At 35.6% G+C, this 25,088-nt stretch overlaps 6 protein-coding genes across 7 annotated transcripts; 3 read left to right on the top strand and 3 right to left on the bottom strand.

The window, feature by feature from the left end:
- On the bottom strand, positions 1–2,360 carry LOC18596759 (rac-like GTP-binding protein RAC13). The gene is made up of 7 exons (XM_018122571.1): positions 1,912–2,360; positions 1,689–1,776; positions 1,470–1,579; positions 1,293–1,356; positions 973–1,037; positions 777–842; positions 1–474 (listed from the first exon to the last, which is right to left on the bottom strand). Exons 1-7 carry the CDS (start codon positions 2,008–2,010, stop codon positions 373–375), a joined length of 594 nt encoding a protein of 197 aa, XP_017978060.1. The 5' UTR covers positions 2,011–2,360; the 3' UTR covers positions 1–372.
- Positions 4,259–5,032, top strand: LOC18596758 (LOB domain-containing protein 2). Its single transcript, XM_007025431.2, has one exon. The coding sequence runs from the start codon at positions 4,259–4,261 to the stop codon at positions 5,030–5,032; it is 774 nt and encodes a 257-aa protein (XP_007025493.2).
- Positions 7,134–8,184, top strand: LOC18596757 (pathogenesis-related genes transcriptional activator PTI5). The gene has a single exon (XM_007025430.2). The coding sequence runs from the start codon at positions 7,295–7,297 to the stop codon at positions 7,847–7,849; it is 555 nt and encodes a 184-aa protein (XP_007025492.2). The 5' UTR covers positions 7,134–7,294; the 3' UTR covers positions 7,850–8,184.
- LOC18596756 (ethylene-responsive transcription factor ERF091) lies at positions 9,917–10,762 on the bottom strand. The gene has a single exon (XM_007025429.2). The coding sequence runs from the start codon at positions 10,760–10,762 to the stop codon at positions 9,917–9,919; it is 846 nt and encodes a 281-aa protein (XP_007025491.2).
- LOC18596755 (GDSL esterase/lipase At5g45960) lies at positions 15,688–18,153 on the top strand. Of its 2 annotated transcripts, none has more exons than XM_018122526.1 (5): positions 15,688–16,094; positions 16,212–16,330; positions 16,442–16,675; positions 17,401–17,671; positions 17,756–18,153. In XM_018122526.1, the coding sequence occupies exons 1-5, from the start codon at positions 15,812–15,814 to the stop codon at positions 17,962–17,964; spliced, it is 1,116 nt and encodes a 371-aa protein (XP_017978015.1). In that variant the 5' UTR covers positions 15,688–15,811; the 3' UTR covers positions 17,965–18,153. The 2 variants fall into 2 exon arrangements, with proteins under 2 accessions (XP_017978015.1, XP_017978014.1); XM_018122525.1 differs by having other exon boundaries at positions 15,689–16,094; positions 16,200–16,330.
- On the bottom strand, positions 19,630–22,181 carry LOC18596754 (GDSL esterase/lipase At5g45950). Its single transcript, XM_007025426.2, has 5 exons — positions 21,780–22,181; positions 21,301–21,431; positions 20,959–21,192; positions 20,098–20,344; positions 19,630–20,003 (listed from the first exon to the last, which is right to left on the bottom strand). Exons 1-5 carry the CDS (start codon positions 22,069–22,071, stop codon positions 19,813–19,815), a joined length of 1,095 nt encoding a protein of 364 aa, XP_007025488.2. The 5' UTR covers positions 22,072–22,181; the 3' UTR covers positions 19,630–19,812.

The raw sequence follows: 25,088 nt of genomic DNA, 5'->3' as shown, positions 1-25,088 counted from the left end.
TTGTAAAACAGTTGCTTCCTTATTAAATTGATGCTATCTTGAGAAGTACTCCATTGTGAAAGTAAGCAAATGTTCTCCAGTAGAATTGCAGCCTAACCTATAACTCAGAAAATTGTAAAGAGGCTCTGGCATGTGTAAAGCTAGCCATGGAAAAGAAGATTAAAATGAACTTATACAGCAAAAACTGAACCCGTTCCGTAATTGGTAGCATTATGGTTTGACTCATTATAGAGACTTCTAATCTCTTCTTAGAGATACTTCATAGCTTCATATGAAATTTATGCAAAAAAAAGGAGTAATAAAAAGTATAGCAGATGGTATTTATCTGCAGACAGTTTTTGGAAAGTATTTGACTGTAATGCTGATTGAGATTCAAAGGAAAACACATGATCTTCGCTTGCTGCGAGGGTTTCTCTTTGGCTTTGGTGGCCTTAAAGCTACCTTTATTGCAGCATCAAAAACAGTCTTCACATTCTGAAGAAACAGAACAAAGGAAAGTTAGCCCTTTAAACTTTTGCAGTTCTGCACAGTTCATGAATCTTGTTTACAATACATTAAAATCAAAGCAAATTGCTATTAATGTAGTGCATATCATTGAACAAAATTCGTAGAGGTAGACTAAATTCTTCATTCAAGTACAATCTATAAAATTTCTTTCATGATCGATATTCTAGCACAAAGAACTTTTCTGATAAACTTACTATAGCTAAAATGATTCAAAGGGTTTAGGAAAAATTGGTAAATTCTAGGATAAAGGGTGCACAGAAATAGGGTACCTGTTGGGTTTTGGAACTGCATTCAATGTAAGTAACTGCTCCTATCATTTTCTTTAGTTCCTCTCCCTGCTCACCAAGTTTTCATTGAATTAAACAATAAACTACCAGCATTAGTTGGAACAATAATTAAGTATATTTTTGTTATGAATAGTAACATAATTACTTAAATCTTAAATGCTTAAAATTGTAAATTTGCCTGAGAAGTTGTTGTTGCTGTTGCTCCTGGGTGATCACTCAAGTACTGCTTGTCATCTCGCAAATCTGCATTCAATTAGAGTCAAAGATAAAACAGGATTGTACAAAATTGAAAGACAGAATTGAATAATCCAGAGAGTGATCTGATATTCTAACTGTACATTCTAACCAAAATGAAATAAGATGTTTATGTGTAATCAAATATCCTGAAATGCAGAGTTAGATGCATAAAATACAAAAAATAGTAATTTTGTCTTGTTTCTGTAGCTTGGTATTGTCTCAATCATCTTCTACTGATTATAATGATGGGGAATAGCTTACCTAGTTTGGTTCCAACAAGCACAATTGGCACATTAGGAGCATAATGCCTAAGCTCAGCTATCCACTGCTAGCCATGAATTCAATGTTCATGTCAAAGTCTAAGAAGTTAAGGACATTAAATTAAAGAAAACATCATAGAAAACTGGAAACAAGAAGTTGGGATGCCGGTAAAATTGCCTTTTTGTAGATGTTTTCGTAACTGGCCTTGCTTATCAGAGAAAAGGCTAGCAAAAACACATCAGCTCCTCTATAACTCAAAGGTCTTAGCCTGTTGTAGTCTTCCTGTCCTGAAATTCACAAATTTACTGAGAGGTCACAGCATTGATTTGAATGATCAGTAATATCACAGAAATGCCGGAAGGCCAGGATTTTAAGGCTGCAGAATCATGAACTTACCGGCAGTGTCCCATAGGCCAAGGTTCACTGTGCTGCCATCCACCACCACATTGGCACTGAAGTTGTCAAATACTGTTGGAACATAATCCTATCCAAAAAGAAAAACCCAAAAGGAAACACAGAAAAAAAATTGCATTATTGCCACTTTTCTCCTGATGTCATAATAATCACCATGATCAAATCCCCCCAGGACCATGAAATATTCCATGATCCCCATCAGTACCGTTGGAAAGGTATTGCTAGTGTAGGAAATGAGCATGCAAGTCTTTCCCACCGCTCCATCCCCCACTGTGACGCACTTGATAAACCTTGCTGTGCTCATTCTTTCCGTGGCCTTGTTCTTCTCCCCTCCTTGCAGCTAAGACTAGCTTCTTTCACTGATCCTTAATTTGATTCCCTACAATTCTATAGTTATAAACAACTATGATCAACTATAAGAAGTAAAGGGGAGGAGACTGTGAAGTATGAAAAGAAATGGAAGTCCGAGGCCGGCTTTTAACAACCTGCTACAATCCCATCACCCAACTTTAGCTGTAGCTGATCCAATATAGAAATGATTGCAGGGTGGCTTTTCTTTTCTTTAAGTGCAAGGACATGGCTAGAAATGGGTGACTAAAGTAGGTTTGGTGCTGGTGTTAGTTGGTTTAAGTGTTGAGGAAGGGAAGGGCAAAAGAACTAATGATGATAATAACATTTGATAAGAAAGGAGTTGCTTAATTAGCCAATACACCATAATGGAATTAATAACAAGTCAAAAAGTTGTACTATCCTTCACAAGGTGTCATCTGAGTGTACACCATGATTATCATTTGGTGCTTTGTACTTGTTCGGGCTGACCTCAGCTTAGCTTGCCTCCGCCCCCACCAAGTTTTCGAGACTTCACAACAAAGAAGCCAAAAACAATGGAATTAGTTATATTTACGGCATTTACACTCATCTGCACAACGAGCTAACTTTAGTAATTTATACACAATAGAAAATGTCCGAATCAAGCTATCTATCTGGGGGTCAATAGTAAAGGACCCATCCAAATGGCAGAGCCCAATTATTTGAACTTGTTATGCGCCTCAGGCCTGAACTGAGAATGGTCTAAATTGTCATTATGAGGAAGCTCAAGCCTGGATCCAGCACTTGGGCTTAGATTAATGGAAGAAGAAGAAGACTAGCATCAACCTGGACCACAAATCAATTCACAACTCACCTCCTCCCCCAAAGAGATAAGGCGAGAAGAAAGACTCCAAAGCATGTACCTATGTCAATTTTCTTAAGATTATGTTGTTCATCACTAAATATTTAGTAAATGTGTGCAAAAAATATTATAGGTGATAAATTTCGAGAATATAATTTAATTTATTAATTAATTGTGCTTTACATTGACAAAACAATCCACTATGTCTTTCATCGACTTATAAGACTTTTTTGTGGTAAAACAATATAAAAGAACTCTGAAAATATTTGAAGAAGGATGAAAGATTATCATAATTTGTTTTTATGGTTTTTTCTAAAAGCATTTCTATGTTCTTTTGAAACCATAGAAATTCTATTTAAAGACAAAAAAGATATTAATACACAATGTCATCCGTCGGAACAATTGCCATAGTTAATTATCATTTAATTTAAAAAAAAACTTTAATTAAAAATAATAGATTACAATTTAATTAGTTGCAACTCTCAAGAGCCATTATTAAATAATTACATTAATTAAATGTTATTTAATTTAATTAATTAATTACAAGATCAAATTATACTCTGAGAAACCTAATCATGGCCTAAATTTGAAATCACGGTCACTTATTCCTCTTTGTTCAAAAGACTCTCTTCCTTTTAATCTTTCGCACATAGGATTCTGTCACGCACTTTTAATATTGGAAAATATGCAACATATTTATTTTTTTTATTTTATAGCAAAATATTTTTTTAAGACATATTATCCCAATCAATTATTATATGCTTTTTAATTCTTCAATATATCACAAGAATATAAACCCTACTATCGACTATTATAGGATAAGCTACATAGAGTTTAAATTAAATTGTAAGATTTTCATATGGATATATATCTAACAGTTTTTCTTAGGAATTTATATTTTATTAATTGTAAATGAATATTGTTTATTGGATCTCATTATAAAACTTCATCTTTGATTAGGTACATCTTAATTGGGATGAGATGGTGAATTAATCTTGATTTATAATTAATAAACTATGATAGGAGTGAACAAATTAAACATAAACTCTTTGCACCCTTTGCTTTAATACTTCTTAATTATTGGTTAAAACCTGCTATTAGTTTAAGTACTAATAAACCTCAAGGTCTTATCCCAAAAATTAATCTCAAGGTCCCTAAATCCAATGGCTATAAGAGATTCATCTATATAAGGACTAATGAGTATGCATGCAGCCAAGACTTTCATAAACAGTATTACAAGGGTAAAATTGAGTTTTTCATAAGGTTAATTGTATTATAAAAACCTAGCTTAAGCCCTCGGGAACAAAAAAAAAAAAAAAACCCTATATTCTCTCTAAGAACCCTTATTCTTCTTCGGAATTATTCTTTGTACATAGTAAGAATGTCGAGTGGGAACGGCGAAGAAGTCCTAAATTCTCGCCATGCATGCGCAGCTTGCAAGCATCAGAGGAGAAAGTGCGATAACGATTGCGTATTTGCTCCACACTTTCCGGCAAACAGGGCACACTATTTCCGAGAAGTTCACAAGATTTTTGGAGTAAAAAACGTTACAAATCTTTTGGAACATCTTGATGACAACGACAGGAGAAGGGCTGTCGAGTCCCTCGAATGGGAAGCTTTTGCATGGAAGGAAGATCCTGTTCTAGGGCCTCTAGGGCTTTTTAAAAAGCTGGAGAAAGAGCTTGAATTGTTAAAAGAACAGCTGAATAATCCACAGCCGGTTGTGCCTTACCAAACCAAGTCAGGATTGATTGGATTCAACCACAACTCTGCTGGATTTGTTGCTAATGGCGATGACATTAGTATTGCAAATTTTGGTTATGCTAATAGCCCAAATTTAGGGCTAGATGTAAACATGAATAATTACGCTGGATTTTTCCAAAGAGCAGACAATATGGAAAACCAAGGAGTAAATAATATTCCTGTTGTTCCCTACTATCCAATTCCGGAAGGGCAAGGGAGATTAGTAATGCAAGAAAGAGTTCTTGATCCTGTTGTCCGAACAACACCCGTCTTACCAAAACAAGACGCGCAGAGCAATCAAATCATCGGTTCTTCCATGAGGCCAGCATCACATCAACGAGGAAGCCAGGGAAGAGACCATGCATATTATGATGGCTCTGTTAGTGGTCCTCAAGCGAGACGTATGCATTGAAGAATACTGCAGAGAAATCGTAATGCTATTATTAATCCTAGTTATCAGTTACTTGATTTAGTTTAGTTACAGAATTACTACATTCTCTTATATTGAATGAGTTTATTGAAATTTTGCATCTTTTGCTTCTTTTTTTGTTGGTCAAGTATTTAGTTATATGTCTGACATGAGCATAAAAAAGAAAAAAAAATGAAAGACTTAATTATGCTACTATAAATGCTTATAATTTTTATTTTATTATTGTTTATGTTGATCATGGCAGTGCTAATTTTGTGATCGAGGGAATGAGAGGTTTCTCTTTTCTCCTCAAATTGAAGTGAATTTATTTACATTAGTGATACTTTTTAATTCTAGTAATATCGCTAGGGTTATTACTAGCATACAGAATATAAGTTTTAGTTGATAGCATTTGTCTATGTTTTAAGATAGAGTTTTGTTGAGGTAATCACAACACAATGATCCACCAAGTGCAATGGACAATATTTATTGGTTAGCAAATGATGAGCCCATGCAGGAATGGCCCAATTAAGGCAGCCTTGTCCGATGGGCAATTTCTTAGTAATTCCTTCCGGGCTTTAATCACAACTTGTCCCCATTGCGTCTGTCACCCTATCGTTGTTAGTATGATAAAATGTTTGGTCTAGAAACATATGCGGAGACATTCAGGATTACAAATGGATCGAGCACGTGAATTTAATGAACCACAATTTATTGATGGATCCCATTCCCAATATACTCAAACATGTTGATTTAATTGAGTAATTTCACTGTCTAATGATGGAATAACATACCCATGCATTAATTCATTGGCATGGTACCTAAATTGCTTACAATTTATTGATGGATCCCGTTCCCAATATACTCAAACATGTTGGACTTTTAACTCTGATTTAATTGAGTAATTTCACTGTTTAATGATGGAATAACATACCCATGCATTAATTCACTGGCATGGTACCTAAATTGCTTACATTAGTCTTCTCTTTGGACCGTCTTTGGAAAAACAATGGTACATGGCCCATTTGAATCAAAAGTTTTGTGGTCTATGACTATGGATAGAACTGTGCGCTCAACATTTCTTTGCCCTTCGTGGTTAAATCTTGACTGTTGAAAAGTCAAAATGAAGATTGATTGGAACATTGTCAAAAGGGAACCCACCTGCTCTAAGAAATCTGACGACCGTGATGAGCTCAGAGATTCGACCGTAGAATTCCAGGGAGGGTACTAGTCAAACTCTTACGTCATTCATTGCATACCTGATGACCGCACCAACAATAACACGAAACATACTAGAAACTCCAGCTATTTACCTAAATATTTTTTTCCAATTCACTAGCCATAGTATTTCAGAGCAATGCTTTTCCTTTGTATTAGACAATATTGTACGATTTTCCATAGGAAATATTTACCCTCGCTTATCTGCATCTGCACGTGTTGCGCAATCCTCCTTGCACTCCAAGTTGAAATAGGTACACACTCTAGTCAACGAAATGAAGTGTTCCAGATTCTAATATTGACATCAAACCCAACTTCGGATTCTGTTCCTCATCTTCTCAAGGATTGATGAAAAATTATTCACAGAAAGGGATTCCCAATTTCCCCAAAGAGAAACATTGATCCGTCCCTTTGTGAAGCTCAGACAAACAACAAAAAGTTGTTAGCCGTCCAAAAACCAACTCAGCGAATATCTTATTCTTATCTAAATCTACTACTAAGCCAAATATCAAATCCTTTCCCAAATTTCTCTGCCCGTATTTCATAGTTCATGTAGTGAAGATTAGAAGAGTGTTGAGTTTGAATTCTATTAGAATTTAATTAGGATTTTAATTTGTATATAATATTAAATAGTTATACAGTTTCAAAATTTTTTTTGACTTGGATTAATTTTTACTTGTATTATAAAAGTGGGTTTTGTAAATTTTAAAAGGTAAATATGTTTTTTTGAAACGTGCAAAAAGCCTAACTGAAGAAAAAATATATTTGGGGAAAAACAGAGTGTGTTCTCGTAATAACTAGAAAAACATGGGGCAAATTCCATTCTTTATAAACACCAAAGAAGTAGAATATGCCGAGGAGGAGCAAAAAGTATGTCCCTTCTCTCATTCCTCTCACCTTCCTTCCGCCTAAAAAAAAAAATTCCAAGGAAAGACCCCACATGCACCAACGATTCTTCTTCCTTAAATAGAAGTCTAGAGCCACTTTGTACAAACTTCAGGCCTCATCAAACGCCGTCCTGTAAAGCCCCCTGGAAAATTAACCACCATGACATCCCATACAGAAGAAAAGGCCTGGAAGGAATCCATGGTTCAAGTCTCCCACAGCGAGAATCAGCTACCATTTAATGAGAACGATTCTCAAGACATGTTCATCTACCAAGTCTTGAACGAAGCAAACCCTCATGCCGTGGCGATCAATAACTTCCATCAGTTTCATGTTCCCCCAAGAAACCAAAGTAGCGCGACAAACATGCTTGAACCGTCCAGGACCATCGCCAAGAAGCATTACAGGGGTGTCAGGCGTCGCCCCTGGGGCAAATACGCGGCTGAGATCCGTGACTCCACGCGAAATGGTGCACGCGTTTGGCTAGGCACATTCGTAACAGCTGAAGAAGCTGCTCTGGCTTATGACAGGGCAGCTTTCAGGATGCGCGGCGCCAAGGCTTTACTCAATTTTCCAGCTGAAGTTGTGGCTGCATCGTCGGTCCAACGATTAAGGCCAAACTTAAGTTCAACAAGCTCAGAGAAAACGAATCCGGATTCAGGAAGCAGCTGCAGCACACTTTCAATTTCGGAATCGGAGAGCAGCACAACTGGGTAGTCTAATAAACTTGGACAAGTTCTTTAAACCTTTCTAAGACGGGCTCGAGGCATCAGAATCTCTACCATCCAACCGGGACCTAAGTCCCAAAAGGCACTAGGATTTAGATGTGTGAAAGTTTGCATTTTCCTTTTGATTTTTTGTTTTCCAAATGTTTTCCTTAAATAGCATTTTTGTATATAAGAGGCCTATTCGGTGTCCAATGCACATTGCAACATCTATACAAATCCGCTCTGAGAACCAATACTCCAGTTCTTATTGTGTTATAATAGGAATGTCAGTAAGGCAAGAGGCTTGAGAATAACTAGATCGGTTCAAGATATGAGGTTTTTTCTTTCTCTTTGGTCCCCTCCTACTGCAACGCTAAGCATTACTTTTAATTCCAAACTTTTCCCAATACAAATGAATGGTAAAAGTTCTTCATTAGATTGTTTAGACAAGGTGCCAAAACTCTTAGCAGTACTATAAAAATTCTCTTTGGAACATGTCTGCATCATGCCCGGCGGAATTGACCAGCTTGGATACTTAATTATTTTTGGTTAAATTCATTGCATCTGATTACGTTGAATAGTAAACTGCACGTTGTGCTTCCTCGTACAAGTGCGCCTATCGATTTCTTTTTGACCAAAGGAAAATTTTTATTAGTCAAATAACTTTATGAAAAGTAAACCAAATGAACATTAGGTCCAATGCAAAATCTAATAAAATCCTCATTAACCCATGTGACAGTTACCTAGCTTGCCTGTCAAAGGATCCAACAGAATGGTTGGTGTACATAAATTTTGTAATTGATTAGTCACTTGATTGTTGGGATCGAATTTGACCAACATTTGAGGTAAAATCAAACGCAAAAAGACTTATCAAATTAAAAAAATATTAAATATTATCTCTTTGATAAGTACCCACACCTACTCCAATGTTTAAACAGTCAAATTCAAAAGAATATTTGTTTCTAATACTGTATGTTCAAGTGGGATACGCTTTGAGAGAGAGAAGCAAATTCAAATTTTGTTCACAAATTGGTCGAGACAGGAGAAAAACAAGGAAACAACCATGCCGTGATCCTTGTCTTTTTTCTTCGTTGTGTATGAGGGTTTAAGCCTTTTAGCTCTATAGATAAGATCTCTTTTGTACGTTTCTTAGTTCGGGAATTAAATTCTTAACTTAAGTCAATTACAAAGTTAAAGATCAACAAAACATCATATTCCAATTTCCAATCCTAATCAAATCATTTCCTTTCAATTTTTTTTTTGTAGGTCATAACTTAGGTGTTGATAGCATGTTTTGCCGGAAAAACGTTTCAATCAATAATCTAATTGAGATATTGGTGGAGAAAGGGGGGCAATTAGTAAATGTTGCTCCCTATTTTCATTAGCTTAACCAATGTAGCAGATACATAGCTTACTACTGTGTGTCTGTGTGCAGTGAGCTGGCTACGAGACAATCCAATGTGACCAGAATGGACAAAGTTAGCCCAATTTATGAAATTGACCCTCGGTCCTAAGTATTTAGCCCAAAATCTTTACTACATACTCCCAAACCCAAAAAAGATTTACCAAAGGATCGAATGATCTGGATTGTTAAGGCGCTTTAGATCACAATCCAATCAACAGTGGTTGCAGCTGTATTGCAAAACGCCATTCAAGCGGGACTGTGGATGCTCTGGGCCAACTTTTAGAGTCTTAGGAGGAAATTGTACTACCTTTGATAGTATAAACCTACTCTATGCTTTTCACATTTCATAACCTCTCAATCTATGCGACTTGTGGATAAATATTTGAATGTAGCACTTACACACGATTCTCGAAGATGTGGTATGAAATTCAATCTGTTATCACAATTTGTGATGATTCTATTACTGTATAAGCAAATAGGTAATGGTGAATATTTTCAGTAATGAAAACCTAGACTAATAGTAATACATGCATTCCTGCAAACAAATAATATAATACAATCGAACTGGTATTATGCCTAATGATCAATCGATCTCAATGTACAGTAGTAATCTTTGAAATCTTGTGTCCCTTTGACTCTTTCTTTTGGCTACCTAGCTGTTTCCGAATTCTGTCAAAAAGAAGACAGCAAGCTCTCCAAATAATCGCTTCCCAAATCCTGAAACTCAAGTACATCGTATCCATCCTCAAGCACCTCTTCCACGCTAGCCATTCTCTTTAGTCTAGGCTGTTCAACCATCACAACCTGATCACCATTTTTCTCCCAATCTCTAGACTCTCTTTTTCGGTGATTTCTGAAATTTTTATTGAAGCCGGAATATGTGCTGGCAGAGTCTTTGCCTTGATACTTCGCTGACAAACAAGCGTTGAAGTCGGGTTCCGTGTAGTCAATACCCATGGCCTTAGCAACTGTCTCAAGTGGGAAGTTAAGATATGCCTTGGGGCCTCTAATTCTCAAAGCAGCCTTGTCGTAGGCCAAAGCTGCCTCCTCAGCTGTGTCAAAAGTCCCAAGCCAAACTCGAGCTCCTTTTCTCGACGAGTCCCTTATCTCTGCTGCATACTTGCCCCAAGGCCGCCTCCTCACTCCACGGTAATGTCTTGTTGCCACCTTCTCTACTCTCACAGAATTCACTTTAGGCCCTCGAGTGCTTACGCTTATGCTTTTGCTTGTATTATCATTACAGGATTGCTCTATATTGCCCGAAGGAATAATTCCATCAAGAAGATCCTCCCAGGCGTCAGCTCCCATTGAAATCCACCTCCCAAGACTTGGTAGCCTTTGTAAAATCTCCATGGATCCGTCTCTCCCGTCCAGGCTTGGCAGTTCTTGCCAGGATTTGGACGACTTTGTTGTAATCTTGCTAGTTGCTCCATCAGCTTCTTCTCCACCAATGAAGTTCGCCCATACATTCTCTAGTATGGACTCAGATGCTGCATGCTGACTGCTTTCTACAGCCATCTTGCTATCTACAGATCTCGATCTTCAGGTGTCACTAAATTTAGGGTAGAGGGTTTTGGGAATTGAGAAATATAAAGATATAAATACGCGCAATTTGAACCTTTATCCTATACGCCATGACAATTTCCAGTAAGAAACTTGGGATTTAATCAACTGACCAGCTTAATTCATGGAAAGGAATAGGAATTCAAACTATAAAGAATTCAGTGGATTTGTGTATTTTAAGGCTCTAATATTGACTTATTTGTTTGGTCTAGTCATTTGGAGGCTTAATTTGTGCAGATACCTGCACTTTGTATATTTTTTTCTGAAATCCTTCCTGTAATTCATGATCAATTACATAAGAAACAGCGAAAGATGGGAAACGAAAGCTGGCTAGAATCAATCGATTTTTATATTGTTTAACTGATGCATTCTGGCATTTTTATAGTATTTCACGTGGTAGCACTTTCTACATAGGCATCGTCTGAACAACACCCTTCCCATCATATCTTTCACACATTCCTTCAAAGACATATATTGCCTCGGTTTCATACTTGAATTTTCCCAGATAATAAGAGGCTTACCGCTTTAATAACCTGTAATCCAAGTTACCGGAAAATCAAGGGTGATGATTGTGTAGGTTTGAAAAAGAGGGTAAGAGAGGGAGTAGTCAAGACTTCTGAGTCGTTTCTTCGGATATACATCTATGCTTGTTCCCATTGAGATTACTGGTTTAAAAGTTTAAAGGCACTGCTCTTTGCAGACATTCCTTTCCATCACAGCTGTTGCTATATCTTTTCAGGTTATATTTTAATCTGCTCCCTTAGTATCACTACAGGTTTTGGCCAATGGTATATGTTATGTTCAACGATTTCATGCCAGATTTTGCCTATAATTAACAAGTAACGATAAAAAGTAAGTATGGTTTTGGGCTTATTACATGTGCTGTTACTTCCACAACAACCAGAAAATTTCCTGAATATTTTGCTTGTGCCATCTAATTTGGTATCAAGAATTGCAGTGCACCAACTCAGTTGAGATCCTGTTTAGCTGTTTCTCCTCTGGCGAATGTTTCAAATTAGTCTGTTGTGTGAACAAATGTGGTAGCTAGGCGCCTCTATGCAAATCCATTTTTTCTTGGCATCCAAGCATTGACAACCTCAATTAAAGAATAAGATCAACTCATTGCAAGGGATATATTATAAGGCCACACACTTCAACATTTAAAAATAATAAAAAATTTCAGCTCAGAAAGGGGGGGATTAAAGGCTTAAAACCGAAGAAAGATGGAGAGTGTTGTGCAAATGCGGCGGTTAGGATTCGATGTATCGGGGGAAGAAAACTTCTGCGACTAATGCAAGTAATCGGAACCAACGGGTATGATTGGTTCAGGCACAATCAAGAGTGTGTTGATGGCCACAAACCATTGACTTTTGCTTCCATGGTAGTAAGAGTAAAGATTTGCAAAAAAGTACGTTTGGTTTGACCACTGCCCATAGGATGATTTCCCCTTTTCCATGTAGGAAAATGCGGAGTATTTAGTTCACAAATATTAAGCAATGGACAATGAAGACTTTTGCCCCATTGTTTTAAATGCCTAATTCGATGTTGTACTCTTTAGTGTTACTGTGGAGCAAGGTTGGACCGTCCCGTTTCTATTTCATGTTGTGGTTACTTTTAAGCAAATTATTTCTCTAATTTTACATTGATTTTCTTTGCCTAAATGATAGTAACAACATGGGTAATACTACTGCCATATTCATTGTCAATGGTTGTATATATGATGCAATCTTTTATTTTGTGAATCTAATGAAATATAATTACTCTCAAACAAGTACATGCCTGTTACTAATTAAGGATCGTTAGCTTTGGAGTAAGTTGGTGGTTGAGTCCAACATTGAAAGAAAACTACCCAAAAATTAATGTTTCAGTTTTTGGTTGCTAATGGTGGTTCATGGTTCACCATTTTTTTGCCTTCATATTTCCACTTGAGGAGACACGCCAAGTTAGGCTTCAGAGTCAATTAATATTAGGGGTAATATGCTAATATTGAGTTTTTGGTGTGGTAGATCAATTACAATTAGAATTTGAAGACCAAATGCACTTTCTAATTAAAGCTCATTCTTAAGTAATCTCTATGCAGATCACTTTTTGCATAATAAGGCCAATAGCTTTTTGGGATGTTTTGCTTGAGTATGGATTTGCAAGAGGGAGAAACATCCAAAATGGTCATGTTTCTCACTCTTGCTCTCCCTTCACCCTTTCTGGCTGTTAAGAGTGGCTGTAACTTCTTTGAGTCTTGCTAATATCATATTTTGTAGTTGTATAGTATTTTGTTTTCGGCTGGCTTTTTGTATGCCAAGCTTCAGGAAGGGCACCTGGACCAAGTCTCTCATAGTCCCTTCCTTTTTGTGTACATAGGGGATTTTACCCTGATTTAATGGAAATACTTTTAATCTTCAAAAAAGAAAAAAAAAGTAATCTCTATCCAGTCGAAAGTCTACCCGTCTCATCCATGCAATTTCTTGAGCTATTAAGGCCTTGCAGCTGTGCAGCAGTAGCATTAATAACAGATCTTTTGACAAACATGCAATGCAATCACACTCCCCTTGCACTAACAACTATCCTATCTCAAATCTTGATGCCTACAAATTGGGAATGTCTTATATATATAGGTTCTGTGTAATAACTATGCAGCTTTTTGGCATTTTTTGCTAGGCATATTTGGGAATTCCATATGCCTTTTTTAAGCAGTGATCTTTAAATGGGAATGATGGAAAGTAAGTAAGTGAAATTATTATATGTCATCGGTCTTTCTATGTATATGTGCTATACAGAAGTCCTATGATTCCTGATTTCTTGAGCCATAATAATTTTTCCTTTTTTCGAAATTTGATTTTCTATATTCAAAGGAGCAATGGCATGTCGACCATGCCTTGGGGCCCTATTAATAAGGACTAATTTCATCTTAAACTCTTTTGAGATAATTACCAGTATGACTTTACTGATGATGTTGATTTCATGATCTCTTATTCTCTTTCGGTTGAAAGGGTAGATTGACATGTTTCATCTTCATGCATCTGTCTTTTCCACTGACTGAAATATTGTAGGACGACATTATACAATTTTTCTCATAGCTTAACAATTATTTCATGCCTCCACTATCTCATGCAACGCAATGTGTCTTAATCAACCACTTATTCCCTCGTCTTGTTGCTGTCTCGTTGTCCTTCTCTACACAGCAGATTTTTCCAGGGAGGAAGTTTATTGTTAAACGAATCTCTTCAGAATTTGAAGTTCAAGAATGATCTCAGAAGTAACTGGTTTAACAAGAAAAATTGGACGGCCACATTAATATCTCCATAACAATTAAATGGTTTCCATTTGACTTGTTGATCCCTGACCCATACGCTTTTATGGCAATATTCAACCGGATTGGTTAGTAAAGTTGTAATAAGTTGCAGCTCCATCTAATTGTTTATATATATATTTTGTGATCTATGGCTGCAATTACAACTATAGGAATCAAATGCCTGTGCCTGCTACATTCAGCCCCAACTGTCAGGGAGGAAGCACCTGTCCCCACGATCTCGGTGATGATAAATCAATGACAGGGGAAGGATCACTTTGTCTTCCATGCCTTCATGGTTAACATGCATGGATCATACAGACAAAGTAAAAGAGAAAATTTATTGAAATGATAATGAATGAACAGAGGAGTCGGTTATTGTATGTAAGAATATTCAAGTCTATTGTATGTAAGAATATTAAAAGCATGGAAAGAAACAAGTCCTGATCAATTTCTTCACAGCTTTGATTTGCTTGCATTTTCACAATACTTCAGAATCATGAATCTTCCTTGAATACTACCCCCATTCTGAAGCAATGGCCTCAACTAACTAGCAAGTAAAGTATAGTTCTGAAATCTACAGGGCAGAATGTTCATTAATTTATAATATGCCAAGTGATAAGATCCAAAGCGTTTGTTACTAAGGTTACAGTGATTCAAAATTGGATTCAAGATAGATTGAACAGAAGATTAAGCATAGGATAAGATCAGATCATTTTGCAAGCGTTTCTCATGTTTTGTTTATTTTAATTCCATTCTCTACATAATTTGCGGGACAAGCTCACAGCATGGGGACAAGTGTTATTATGTTTATGACTTTATGATCCTCACCAAATCTCAACTATTTTTATCTTCTGGTCATTCCTCTTTTCAAGTAAAGCTCCAGATTTCCTTTGTTATAGTGTATAGATATAATTATATATATATATATATATATGATTGGACATCTCTCCTTTATTGATTAGTAACTACCACATTTTCTGATAATTAAGAGAGTATATTGTGCTATCTTATGGGGGAAACAATTAATCAGATGAGTACAATTTAATCTCAAATCCAAATCCTCTTTCTGTATATCTTGCACTGTTTTATTTGATCAACTAATCATCCTACAAGACGAGACAATCTAATCTAACATTCATAGTAAGATCAAGTAATAGTTTTGCTGGTGGATGTAAAGAAAATGCAACAACCACATTCATTTCCAGGAGGAAGGTTCTTACTTTCAAGTTTCACCATGTTCAATCACTCCCATCGAATAGGAAAAAAAGCATGTCCCATGCGTGACTCCTTGTTTTGTTTAGCAACACAATTACTACTATATATAAAAGTTTAGTCCAACGGCTAATTTCACTTACCAAAGCAAGTTTTGTCAAAGGATACAGCATTACAATACATAAAAAAGCCTCTGACTAATTAATTGGGGTAAAATTTCCTCTGTAATTTGAAATCTAAGCTTTTCCATGGCCAAGGTGGTTGAGAAGCTAAGACTAATCAGGATATGTTTGGTTTCCAAACCACAGCAACCAAACTATAATAGCAATAGTACCGAGACGCTATACACCAAGGATGCTTTTGTCAAGAGAATTCAACTGGTGCGTGACCCACCTTTATGACACAAAAAAACTAACACAACTAATGGGAGCTATATAACACAAGCATATCAATCAATCAATCAGTCCACATTGTTCAGTTCCCAAAATCAACTAGCCGATTACATGGAATCTTGCCATAAACATCCTCTTCATCCTTTTCTTTTTGTTCTCTTTCTCTGCATGTTCTTCTTCTTTGCTGAAGCTGCTGGAGCTTCAATAAAGCAAAGGCCCTTCAACAACAAGGTTTCGGCTGGTTTTGTCTTTGGAGACTCGACGGTAGATCCCGGGAACAATAACTATGTAAAGACCTTCTTTAGGAGCAATTTTCCTCCTTACGGGAAGGACTTGAAAGACCAAACGGCTACCGGGAGGTTTACTAACGGGAAGCTTCCCACCGATCTTATTGGTATGTTGATTATACATATACTCATGTTCCTTGCTTCCGGCATGCTCTTTGTGGTGCAATGTGAGTTTTTTTTTACTGTTTTGCTTTGATTTGTGCATGGGGAAGTTTCATATATAGGCATAAAAGAATATTTGCCACCATATTTGGATCCAACCCTTGGCATTGAGGAGCTGATGACAGGAGTTAGCTTCGCCTCCGCCGGCTCTGGATTTGATCCACTTACACCACAGATAACTGTCCGATCTGTCCCCTTCTTTTTTTCTCTTTGATATGTGACAGTGAATTGAGTTTGACATCCCAAAACAAGAATGTATTCGTTGACTTTTCACGTATTTGTTCAATTTCAGAGCGTGGTTTCGATACCAAAGCAGGTGGAGTATTTTAAAGAGTATAAGAAAAGACTGCAATCTGCTATTGGAAAGAAAAGGATGGAACATATTATCCAGAATGCTGTGTTTCTCGTCAGTGCTGGTACCAATGACTTTGTAGTCAACTATTTCACCATTCCAATTCGACGAAAGAACTACACTGTCTCAGCTTATCAACAGTTCATCTTGCAAAACGTGAAGCAGCTGCTACAGGTTTGGATTAATAACTCAGAACTGCTACAAATTATCAAAGAGATCATGATAATTAATTTTAATAAATCCAAATATCCGATTTATATTGAATGACTAGATTGCTTATATTCAATGCATGAGGCCCTTTTTTTGTTCATTTTGTGGGATGACGAAATCCTCCACAATTTGACAATTTGACCATGAATAATATCTTAACAATTTTTTTTTTGAAAGACATCGAATTTATTCATAAGTCTCACATAGAGACTACAGAAAGCAAAACCTTTTAAGGCTTGAAGATACGAAAGAGTTCTCAGATGAGAACGGACTGATCATCATAGATATCTGATGGCCAATAACAGGCCACAAAGCCTGCAATTCATTAACACAACCAGAGAAATGAATTTAAATCCTTTCGAGACCCTGTCGGTAGTGTCCTTCACTTTAAGCACCAACAGTCAGTACATATATTTGCTGGATAATTATTGGAGCTAGATAAGGTTGTTGAGTCTGATTCAAGATCCAGAAAAAGATTGCCAGAAATGAATGGGGTCCAATCATTAAGTACATGGTGATTATTAGTACCCTCCAATTTTAGCAATCACCTGGCTGGGTGGCCTTGGGGAGCAGTCTTTGACAAAGCTCTCAATTTACTACATGCAGTCGACAAGCCCGCTCATTCAATTTTTCTCAAGTTTGCAACTTGGGAGCTTTTTTGATTAATTAAGTAAATCTTATTACCATAGGACTTATGGGATGAAGGAGCTCGGAGAATTGCAGTTACCGGGCTGCCTCCAATGGGTTGTTTACCGGTTGTCATCACCCTTAACTCTCCAAACGCCATCCTGGAACGCGGTTGCATAGAAAAATTTTCTCGGGTCGGAATGGAATATAACCAAATGCTTCAAAACGAAGTGAATTCCATGCGTGGTAGACTAGCTCATCTTGGTGCGAAAATCCTTTACGTTGACATTTTCACACCATTGGTCGACATGATTCAAGGCCTTGGGAAACTTGGTAAGCATAACACTCTCTAATTTATCCTCAAACAAAGTGTTACATCACATATCAACCTTCTTTTCCTTTACTTTTTCCCTGTAGATTTTGATGAGGTAAGCCAAGGCTGCTGTGGGAGTGGTTACTTAGAAGCAGGATTTTTGTGTAATCCAGGATCATACGTGTGCTTTGATGCATCTAAATATGTATTTTTCGATTCAATCCACCCAACTGAGAAGACATACACCAAGTTGTTTATGGCTAATCATCATGTCGTCGATTCAGTGATCCAGGACTGGGATTTGAATGATTGAGCGATATTTTTAATATTAATACTATTAATTTATTGGAGCATTAATTGTTCCTCTCGCTGAAGCTTTTTATTATTATTTTTTGCCTGCAAAATTAATTGTAGGTAGATTACTCCATTAAATGCTTTCCCACATGTAAAATTTAATGCAACAGATAATTGGGAATTATTCCATGTGAGTTTTTTTTATTTAGTCTCTTCATTGACACTATTTAATTTCCAAAAGTGTATAATGTAATGGATTGAAATTTCATTCCAAAATCCTTTTTAGCTTTTTAAAATTTGGCCCATTATAAGTTTTGAGGAATTCACCCTTTTAGACTGCACCTTTCTGATCTTTAACCTTTCTAAAGAGCTCCAATCAAGTATTATGAGCTTCGTTGCAGCCAAAAACCACACTTCTTCATGGTGAGAAGCTTGAAACTTTTTGTGATACCGTGGTTACTGGAATTATCATTGAGGCCCTTTTAGTAGTTGCAGCTTAAAATTAGATCAGCTCGGAAGCATACCCTGATACCAGATGATCTTGTGCATTGTGGTCGAGGTTTGAAACAACTTGCACACATATGGGGATGACAGTTCACTTTCTATGGCGGCAGCTAAAGTGTATTACAAAGTCCACTCTTAGATATATCACTTAGAAATCAGAAATGTTGCACTAAAATCAGACGAAGAGAATAATATTTTATATATTTTGTACCTAGGATTGATTTTGCACTGGTTCAGATATTATCCCATCGTTGATCTCTGTTTTTCCTTGACATTCAAAATCAAGGGGCGATTTAGTTTATTCATTTAGATCTGTCAAAGATTATCAAATAATGTGGATGTATGAATGGATTGTATAGCTTCAGAGTCTATTCTATCTTGAATTCTTTATTACTCTTTTGACATTTCCATTAGAATATCTTTAATATTAAAGCCATGACAAGAAATTCAAAATCCTCACTGTCTAAAACTGTCTTATCCAGATACCAGAAACTGTCGTAGCATCCAGAAAGATGGAAGAACACCACTTTCCAGTGCTAAAACAACTTGGATAAGGGATGCATAAAGATAAGCCTACCCTCAACAACTGCCAGTTGAAGTTCTTAAAGTCTTCTCCTTCAGCTTCTAGTTTAGCAAGTTCAGCTTGGAGAAGAGGTATATCTACCTTCAGCTCTTCAATTACAGCTCATAGCCTATGATCCTGTTCCTAGGACCAGCAATGATTATCCTAATTTTATCGGCATCAAGGCACCCCGCAAATTCAGCTTGTAAACTTTTTGGGGAAAAAGAAAATAACTCAAGTACTCACCACAAGAGGCTAATTTAGATTTTCAGCAGAGGCTGGAATGAGGAAATAAGAATGCCCAAAACACGATTCAAAGCATAGCTTGTAAATTGTTTCGGTTTTTTCCATCTGAGAAAAAAGCACTTGAATATGATCTCCCCGATGACATTATCGGCGGCTCCCGTAATGAGGTAGGGAAAGGAAACGCAGAGATCGCCTACAAGTTTGGGAGGTCTAGATTCTAGAGGAGAGAGAAAAAGGGACAGTGGGGACAAGATCTGGAACTCGAATTGTCTGTCTCAAGTATCCGTTCCCCGGAGGATACCTGATCAAAGACCGATTATCTGAATCCATTAAACATTCGTATAGCGATCATATATCTTGGGGTTTTAGGCATGCAGGGATAAGTTACCTCATATCTTTCTGGATGCATTTTGAAAATACTACGAGACACATGGATACCAGACAATACAAACTGAAATATCTTGCCAAACTAAACAAAACATTCTCTTATATACTGACTACTCTTCGTGCAAGCATACTTAGTTACCACACTTACCGATCTACCTAAAATTCCAGCTAGCCCATCAGCTGTTCTTCGAGGGAATCTATAGCCTGGTCAGCGATTATTTCATACATTTTTTCTGTCGGATGAACAGCATCCCAGAATACATATTTTGATGCATCAGCACATGTGCTCAAGCCTTTGCATGAATCTCCATACTCTACGGTCCCCGACCCACAACACCCTTTTGAAATTTCAATCAAACCTGCCATTTTTTTTCAGAAGCTAATATATATCACTCTTCTGCATTTCAAAACCACATAAGGAAGAAAAAATAAGAGGGATAGATCAGAGCTAACCATATTTTTTTGGGTTGTTCACGGCATCCTGAATGATGCCATAAGCATCAACGTAGCCAATTTTCATCCCTAATGTTGTCCTCAAGGTTGCCAACTTCGCTTTTATCTTGGAATTGAAGGAGGCGGAGAAATTGTTATAGTTCTCCACACATGTATCCCGGTTCATTAGTGTCTTGACAAGGGGCATGCAGCCCAGAGGGGGGACCCCAACAACCACTAATCGTGTAATTCCAAGACTATGCATCGTCTGGCAATCAAACAACATGGAAAATGTTAAACCAGCAGAAGGTAGAGGATAATTCTTAGAATTTGTTAAACTTGTTAATTAATTTCATGCTGTTATTCCAGGCCTATGTATTTTGCTTGGCTCCTTCCCCTGTCTTGGTTCATCCATCACGGAATCATTACCCTAAAGTAAATTCGGGCTATTAACCAAAAATTGCTAGAATAAGGGTATAACTTAAATGTGATGGATCACTTAAACCTAACTTCTTAATGACATTTTCTTTATATATCAACCTACGAAAACAGTTGGAACAACTTAATTTAGAAAATGACACTACACTACTTGGGGGTATAAAGAATGATTGGGAATAACAATGTACCAACAGAGAATGATTGCAAATCTATTTAAGGTAGCATGTTTTTCAAATACTCTGCATATATATATATATATATATATATATATGTATAGAGAGAGAGAGAGGANTGGAGTATGTATAATATATATGTATATATATATAGAGAGAGGGAGAGAGAGAGAGGGGGGGGGGGGGGGCAAAGTTATGTTATTCATACATCAAGTCATCAATTGTTTTTTAAGTATGATGATATTGAAAAAATTAGAGAGACAGGGAGCACCTTAAGGTCCTGAGACATGCAAGAGGCCAAGTAAATTTGGTACTCTTCCAAAGTATATTGCTTAGGGCGAATGGGTTCTAAATTGTAGTTTTGGAGAAAGTCGTTTGTGCCCATGCTCATTACAGCTACGGCATTTTTGGTAATATCTTCTGCTGTCCTTGCACCAACCAATTGTCTCAGCCGGATCTTATATTGCCTGAAATACTCCAGCTGCTTGGAAACAGGCAGGACATTCTATTTCACCAAAGCAAAACAGAGGGACAAAATTTATGTTTCCATAAACTGGCTAATGTAAAACAAACTTTCCTTTACCGAAATGAAGCTCAGTATTTAAAGACTTACAGAGAGATTGGCAGTGAGCTCATCATAACCAGAAGCAGCTGATGCGAAACTAACACCATGTAAGATATCAATTGGCCTCAATCTCTTGTTAAGGAAGGGTCGAATCGCCTTTGTGTAACCCAAAGCTTCCGCTGAAATAAACAGTTGCAGAGGACATAGTCAACATTTATAGACCATACCAAATTTTCGTTAATTTGCCTTGACAATCAATTATTTCAAAAAAACTAAGCATCCATGAAACTGTGATTTGTTTTCGCATGATGTTAATTATTTTAAAGGAATCAAAGTTAGCAAGATGAAAATCCAACATTTTCAGTAACATCAATCTTTATGTGAGTGGAACTAACTATTTGCTTCGAGTTGGTCATAGTGGTTACCAATAATGAGATGCATGGCCTTTCAAGAGTGTAAGAGTTCTAACAGTAGTTGACATAACATGCTCTGTGCAGGGATTTGCAGAGCCATGGCAGTAAATTTACCAATAAAATCTGTGGCTAGCCTTCCATTGCTGAACCGTCCGGTAGGGCGGCCTCTGAAGAAGTCTTTCCCATAAGGAAGGAAATTACCCTTCATGGGCGTAGCCAGATAGTTGTTATTGCCAGGATCAACGCTTGAGTCTCCAAAAACTAGTACACAAGTCACATTGTATGTGGCTGCCAATCGCTTCACCCGATGAGTATCCAGAGCTCCTGAGAGCAGTGGCATGACCGCTGCGGCCATTGCCAAAACCTGCACCAAAACAACTGCCCTCCTCACCATCGTTTTCTTCATTTTTGAGCTATCTAGCTAGCTAGCTTGCTCCAGTTAAGGAAGAAAACTGTACACACTCCTTAGAAAATGACTCTGGAATGCATTAGAAAATGACTCTGTAATGCTATTCCAGTCTTCCACTGCCGTACTTCTTCTTAAATAGGCTTCAGATGGGTTGGTTTTGTTGGTTGAACATTTAACACCATGTACGAAATCTTGCGAAATGCTATGTTTGCATAGAATCATATAATTCGTGGTGATTTGCTGCAAATGACTACTTAACATTAAATATTGTCGTAACATTAGGGTGTATAGGATTAAAGTTGAAAAGCTAACGCATTTCTTAATAGCCAGATTTCAAATTTTATACTCAACGAAAACTAGGGAGGGCAATAAGTACTTTATAATTGAGTGTTCCATACTATTCAATCTGATTCAGGATGGATAGATCTCTTATAATTGCATTAGGGTAAAGTTAAGAAAGCAAAATTATTACTTGTAATAGGTTCCGGCGGTAAGATATCTATTTTTTGAATTTAATTATAAATAATAATTTTTAATATTAAATTTTAAGTTTTATTTTTATAAATTATTTATAATTAATATAATTCTTATTAAAATTTATTAATTATTATAAATATGATTGTAAAATTCAATTTTTTTCATAACTTGAATTTAATGTATTAATTTAATTTTTATTAATAATATACATAAAAATTGATTTTAATTCATTTTTTATTTTGGATTTAGCTTTGAAACTTTCCAAGTATTAATAATTAATCAAGTTCAAATATAAAAATGTTGATTCTTAACTTAATTCAGATAAATTTAATCAAATTCGAATTTAAATATTTCAAAATTAGTTAATACTTTACTTATTGTCATTCTTAACTACAACCAATGTTATACTCTTGCAAACATCTGGTCAAATGTTTGAAGTTAAAAAGGCAAAGCTTCTTTTATGTGTATGCAATTTGTAGGGCTATGTAAGTGTAGTCTTGTTCACCGTGCAAAACTAAATAAATAAATCCATCGAACAAAAAATCAACAGGCCGATTGTACGCCCGATTAATAGTGATATTAAAGATGGAGCAGATAAACTGGACCTCACAAGAACATATTGTTTAAGTTTCACGTGGTAAAAGGAGACAGTTTTTAAGTGTTGGCTATTAAGTACTTCGACATAGAGATTGCTGAAAGCAAATTGCACAATCAATTTTGGTCCCACGACAATTAACAAATTAACGTCTCGTACGAAAAAAAACCCAAAAAAAATATTAAATATGATTAAAAATGCAGGATAAAGACTGCAAGAACTTTTGATCAACTGGATTCACATTAAGTGAATAAATTTGGACCGTAAGGAATCCAAATTCAAAGCCAAGACTCGTGGACCCTTGTCCACCACCTACAGCTAGTGTCTCTTTCCGGCCACTCGCATTGTTTCGTCATGCAATGGTATGATTGCAATGGTATGATTGCTTGATGTTTGACAGAACTTGGCGAAAACTAAGGGATCAGTAGACCCAACAAATGATCGGACACCCTCAATTAATATCTTCATTCAACCATGGGGTGCCACCGCGGTGCTAAAGGTTAAATTGCACATCTGACCCTACCTTGATTTTCTCGTGTCAAATACAAAAAAGATATACTACACACGTGTTAAGATATTATTTATAACAATCTTTTCACGTTAAATATAATAATTAATAATTAATTTAATGTTTTTTAAATGCATTGAGCAAATGTGTCATGTTAAATAATAACCTTATCAAATACATATTTTTAGGATATCTTTTTAATAAAGGTACAAAACTAATAATACAATAATATATATATATAGAATGGTAATTCATGTGAACAAGAACTCATCAAAACAAATAAAATAAATTTAAATCTTGAGTAACTTGAAGAATTATTTTTAAGAGAAAATATTTATATAGTTTCTATGCACTGTCAAGTTATATAATCTTGACATATTATTTTAAAAGAATTAAAAAAAATGATATTAAAATTTGATATCGTTTTGGACCTTATCAACCTTTTATTTATTTAAAAAAATACCTCATTAATGAACTATCAAGATTTGATAATCTGATAGTGTATGGAAGTTATATATTGTCAGTGTATCAAATATTAATTATATTTTTAAATACAAATATTTATGAAAATTTAATTAATAAAAAAACATTTATTACCTTGAAAAATATTTTGTGCTGTGAAATGATAAAAAAGTTGATATGCAGATGGAATTGTTATATACAATGCTTTAACCAATTTTCTTTTTTTTTTTTCAATCTTCACTAATTATTAGAACATATTTTAGGTCAATTTGATTGATATAATTAATGTTTTTTATTGTTTTATACTTTTTGAAAAATTGTTATTATCAAAACTAAAAGATTAAAAAAATCACGAATTGATTAAAAAACAAATACTAAGGTATTGAATAGCTAAGGTATAATTTTGCACTATTTTAAAAATTTTCAATAAATTTTTATTTTTTATTAAATTTAATCAAGTTCATTTATTTTTATTTTAGATTAAATATATTCGATTAATTAACTCTTCTTAAGTCAAAATGATATTAGTCATTTTTATACAATTTGATGTTAATGTGATATGTTAATATGTTATAGTGAATGTTGGTATAACATAATAAAATACATAAGTGATTATTTCTTTTTCCACATTTGCAGCATATGAGTACAAAAAATGACTCACACTATTTTGAGTAATAATATTTGCTCAACGGTGAGTTATAAAAGCTTATTTGGTTCATAATTAAAAAAATAAAAGTGATTAAATAATAATTTATTTGAATTTTTTAATAGTTAAAAAGTTAAAATTAAAATCATATATTAGTATTTTTTTCAAAAAAAAACTTTGGTATTTTAACGTGATTTTTTCTTTTAAAAAAAGGAAAACACAAATGTAACGGAATTTTAATGTTGATTTTTATTTTTCCTAGATTTTTTAGATGTCAAAGTAAAGAACAAAAATTGATTGTTATCATTTTAATGTTGATTTTTATT

Source organism: Theobroma cacao, chromosome 6 (genome assembly GCF_000208745.1).
Source record: "Theobroma cacao cultivar B97-61/B2 chromosome 6, Criollo_cocoa_genome_V2, whole genome shotgun sequence".
Classification (NCBI taxonomy): Eukaryota; Viridiplantae; Streptophyta; class Magnoliopsida; order Malvales; family Malvaceae; genus Theobroma; species Theobroma cacao.
The sequence above is the reverse complement of the archived record's forward strand: the minus strand, read 5'-3'. Positions and strand labels throughout refer to the sequence as shown.